The 3,885-nt window shown below is 67.1% G+C and overlaps 1 protein-coding gene across 1 annotated transcript in view; it reads right to left on the reverse strand.

Annotated features, from left to right (window-relative positions):
• The window catches only part of CERS4 (ceramide synthase 4), a 10,962-nt gene that overhangs the window by 2,937 nt on the left and 4,140 nt on the right, over positions 1-3,885 (reverse strand). Inside the window, exons 2-8 of the mRNA XM_012729449.1 lie at positions 3,224-3,397; positions 1,675-1,792; positions 1,018-1,136; positions 870-927; positions 653-703; positions 281-373; positions 3-78 (exon numbers count right to left, since the gene is read on the reverse strand). Coding sequence (XP_012584903.1) covers positions 3-78; positions 281-373; positions 653-703; positions 870-927; positions 1,018-1,136; positions 1,675-1,792; positions 3,224-3,396 — 688 coding nt within the window. The 5' untranslated portion in view covers position 3,397. The remainder of the gene's footprint in view (positions 1-2; positions 79-280; positions 374-652; positions 704-869; positions 928-1,017; positions 1,137-1,674; positions 1,793-3,223; positions 3,398-3,885) is intronic.

Consider the following 3,885-nt stretch of genomic DNA (forward strand, 5'->3'; position numbering starts at 1 on the left):
GCGCAGCAGGTTGGCGCTGTAGGAGAAGGTGACCAGGGTGATGGTCACGAAGTGGTGCACCACCTGCTCCTTGAAGTCCTGTGGGAGACGGTGCGTCACGGCCGGGACTGGGCGCGGCGGCCAGCGGCCCCACCACGCGGGTGGGCGCAGGCCCTCCTATCGGTGGCGGCCGGACCCGGTGGACTCCACGCCGCCTGCCTGGGGTGGATCTTAGGGTGAGGGCGCGGCCACCCCTCCCCCACAGCGACAGCATCACTTCCCCGGGCTGGCGCGGCCTCACCTTCCGCCTGATGTCGAAAGGCAGCGTGAGCAGCAGCGAGATGTAGAAACTCAGCTCCAGGAGGTACCAGCAGTACAGAGCCGGCTTCAGGGGCTGCGGAGGGGCGGGGCGGGGTTAGCTGTGCGGGCGGAGCTCCCGCGGGCGGGGTTCAGGGCCCTCTCCAGGGACACTTGGAGCCCAGTGAGTGGGGCGCTGAGTTCCCCGTCCCTGGAGGTAACCAAGGACAGGAGTTTCATGGCAGCTCTGCTCTGGCCGCTCAGCTCCTGTCCCCTCTCCACCCTGTGGGGAAGGTTGGGGACTTGGGTGTGTGTCCAGATTTTGCTCTTGGGCTGCGGCTTCAGGAATTCTGACCACCCCACCCCTACCTCTCACCTGTTTGGGGTAGTTGTCCCAACATCTTGCTGGAGTCCACAGCCATGATTCCTGCGGGGAAACACGTCTGAGGCCCCCTCCACTGCTGCACCCCAGCTCCCAGGGAGCATGATCTTGCCAAGCCTTTACCTGCTCTCGAATCTGCCTGCAACCGCCCCCCTCCCTCAACCCGGATGTGTGTGAGAGCAGGGGCAGGTAAGTGGTCAAACACACTCACATGGTAGAGGACTGAGAGACCACCGACGAAGGAGCACAGGTAGAAGACAAACCTCCAGCTGCAGGGGAAGGAGCCCATGAGGCAGCTGAGGCAAGAGCAGACCCCCCCGACCCCCTAATTACCCTTCCCCAGCCCTATCTGGGCTTACCTGGACTCACAGAACTTCTTGGTCAGGCTGGGCCGGTTCTGGTTCCGGCGTCTGCGGAACCAGCGTTGGGTCTGTCGCAGCGTGAGGCCACACTGGGCAGCGAGGAGGGCCAGCTGGGGCTGGGGAGGGGACAGGCCAGAGTCTGTCGTGGGGTGCCTCCCACTCCTGCTGAGCTGTTTCCCTTCCCCATGCAGCCTGCCTGTCAGGTTGCCGAGTCTAACAGTGGAGATGCAGGAGTGGGGGGTACTGTGGGCTGGCCCCCCCAGGGGTTTGCTTGAACCCCTTCCACCTAGAATAGCTTTACCTCCACCCCAGGCAGGCAGCTGAGACCTTGCCCTCCCCAACCCTACAAGGAGAAATGACAAGGTGGGGACCAGAAGACTCGTGTAGAAGCTGCCTTTGTGCCCCCCAGACCCAGCCTAATACCACCCACAGCCCAGACTGGGCCTGCCTCTGCCCCAGCCCCCAGAGTTGTCAGGCACTCCCCAGAATGAGAGCAACCCCCCCCATCCCAGCCCCCAGGTATGCTCGTTGGGCAGCTGGGCCCAGTGACGGGGTCCCCATGGAGTGTGGGCCCTGGAGGGCAAACCGAGCCCTCCCTGTCCCCAGAACTAGGCCCCACCCACGGCGGCTGTGCTGGCCTATGGGGGCGCTCACCTCTTTGGGTCTCTGGCTTTCCCTGAGGAAGTATTTTTCCAGGGTGGCGTTGGGCTTCACGGGCCTCCGGGCCTGATTCCGCACCCCCATCCACCGGCTCAGGGGCAGGGCGATGAATCTGGGTGCAGGGGAGTAGAACTGGTCAGCCCAGGGGAGGGAAGCGCAGGCTACTGGCGGGAAACCACGCTCGGAGGGGCTAGATCAGGGGGAGCCTGAGGGGTGGAGGGCGGCTGCTGCCCTGGACCAAACACAGGGCAACTGGGCTGGCCCGGAGCTGGGTGTGAAGAGCCACTTGGGTACCCGCCAGGCTGGGGCACCCCCCAGAAGCCCCTGGCCCCGGCAGCTGGTGCCCCACCCCCGGTGTGCACCCACCTGGAGTGCTCGTCCTTTCCCTGACCCTTTCCACAGAAGAGGAAGCTGAGGCACAGAGAGGCAGAGCGACCTGCCTGCGGTCACACAGCCCACAGGTTAGCGGGGCCTGAGGCTGCCCGCGGGGTCCGGGAGGCCGGTTGACTCGGCACCCCCACAGCGGGGTGAACACTCGGAGGAGCTGGGTCCCAGGCCCCTCGGCACACGCCCCACCGGGGGACCCAGGGCCAGATGTCCTGCCCAGTGTTCATAGCCACTGACCGTGACCACCCTCCACTTGGGGAAACAGGCTCAGACCGGGTGGGGCACAGGGACGTCACTGAGCGTGGACATTCGCCAACGTGCACCAAGGCCACACACAACGTGGCGCCCTCAGCCCGTGCATCAGGGCCTCGCTGTGCACACGGCAACGGCTGCAGGGAGTAGGGAGGGAGTGGCCGCTGGACATGGACCAGTCTCACTTCCCTCACAGGGGAGGTGCTGCCGCCATCGCCCTCACCCCGCAGTGGCCATGACGGGCGCCCTTGGGACTCCGCGGGCCTCTGCCCCAGGAGGGGCCAGAGCTGTCTGTCCCTCCTGGGCTGGTTCCGCGTGCCCTGGGCCGATCACCGCCCGGGAGGGAGACTCCAGGGCCCGAGTCAACTGGCCTCCAGGACCCCGCGGGCAGCGTCAGGCCCCGCTAACCTGCAGGCTGTGTGACCGCAGGCAGGTCGCTCTGCCTCTCTGCGCTTCAGCTTCCTCTTTTGTGGAAAGGGTCAGAGAAAGGACGAGAAATCCAGGCGGTGGCCCCAGGGGGCACTGAGACGGGTGCACATACCTGGGGTGGGTACCAGGGGCCAGGGGCTTCTGGGGTCCCGGTGCCCCCTCCTGAGCGACAGACAGGAGGAGGGCTGGGAGGGGAGAAGGGCCGAGGGGTCATGGTGTGACGGGCATGGCGGGGGCCAGGCGCCTGGGAGAGGGCAGAGGCCAGGCAGGAATTTCTCCGCCCACTGTGCCAGGCCCCTGCCAGCTGGCAAGTGGGTGCTGACCCTCCAAGGCACCCCACCCTGTCTGGGCTACCAGTGTTCCAATAAACCGGTCATCGGAGACCAGCGTGTGGGTGGTGGGCGGAGGCGGGCGGAGTGGGGACAGGTGGTACCCCCCGCAGCAGCCACACCCAGGCCACCCCGAGGGTACTCACCTCTCGAAGGTGAAGCGCAGGACCACCAGGGCCAGCGCCAGGGGCAGGGCGGCCAGTAAATCCCGGGGGTGGGCGTAGACCAGGCCATCCCGGTCCTCGAGGTCGGCCCACGAGTTGTTGGGCGGTAACCAGAACCTGTCCTGCCACAGCCACTGGCTCAGGCTGGACCACATCCTGCGGACACACGGCCGTCAGCAGGCGCGGAGGACCGAGCCGCAGGAGGGCCCCGCCCGGGCGCGCAGCTCCGGGCCTCGGAGGGCGGGTCTGCCTGCCACCCACCGCCGCGTCCCGCTCCGGCACAGGGCAGCCTCGAAGCCGCCAGGATGGGCTCGGGCGGTGTGTCCCCGGCCGACGGCCTGGCCCCGGAGCCGCAGCTCCTCTGTCAAGCAGGTGACACCCACCTGTCACCCAGCCTGTGCTCAACAACACAGCGAATAACTCGTTCTGCAGTCACACTCGTGACCGCGAGGCCAGGGAGGGTGACTGGGGCCACGATGGAGGCTTCTCGTCACGGTCACTTCAGAGGGTGCTGCTTCCGGCGCAGCCCACAGCCGGGGACTTAGGGGGACCCCCTTCCCGCCCCTGGCTGCGGCCCAGCAGCCCCCCTGCAGCCGGCAGTCACGGTCTCGCTGCTACCCAGAGCCCAGGGCTGCACCGGGGCC

Source organism: Condylura cristata, unplaced genomic scaffold (assembly GCF_000260355.1).
Source record: "Condylura cristata isolate star-nosed mole 26May11 unplaced genomic scaffold, ConCri1.0 scaffold00025, whole genome shotgun sequence".
In the NCBI taxonomy this organism is placed as follows: domain Eukaryota; kingdom Metazoa; phylum Chordata; class Mammalia; order Eulipotyphla; family Talpidae; genus Condylura; species Condylura cristata.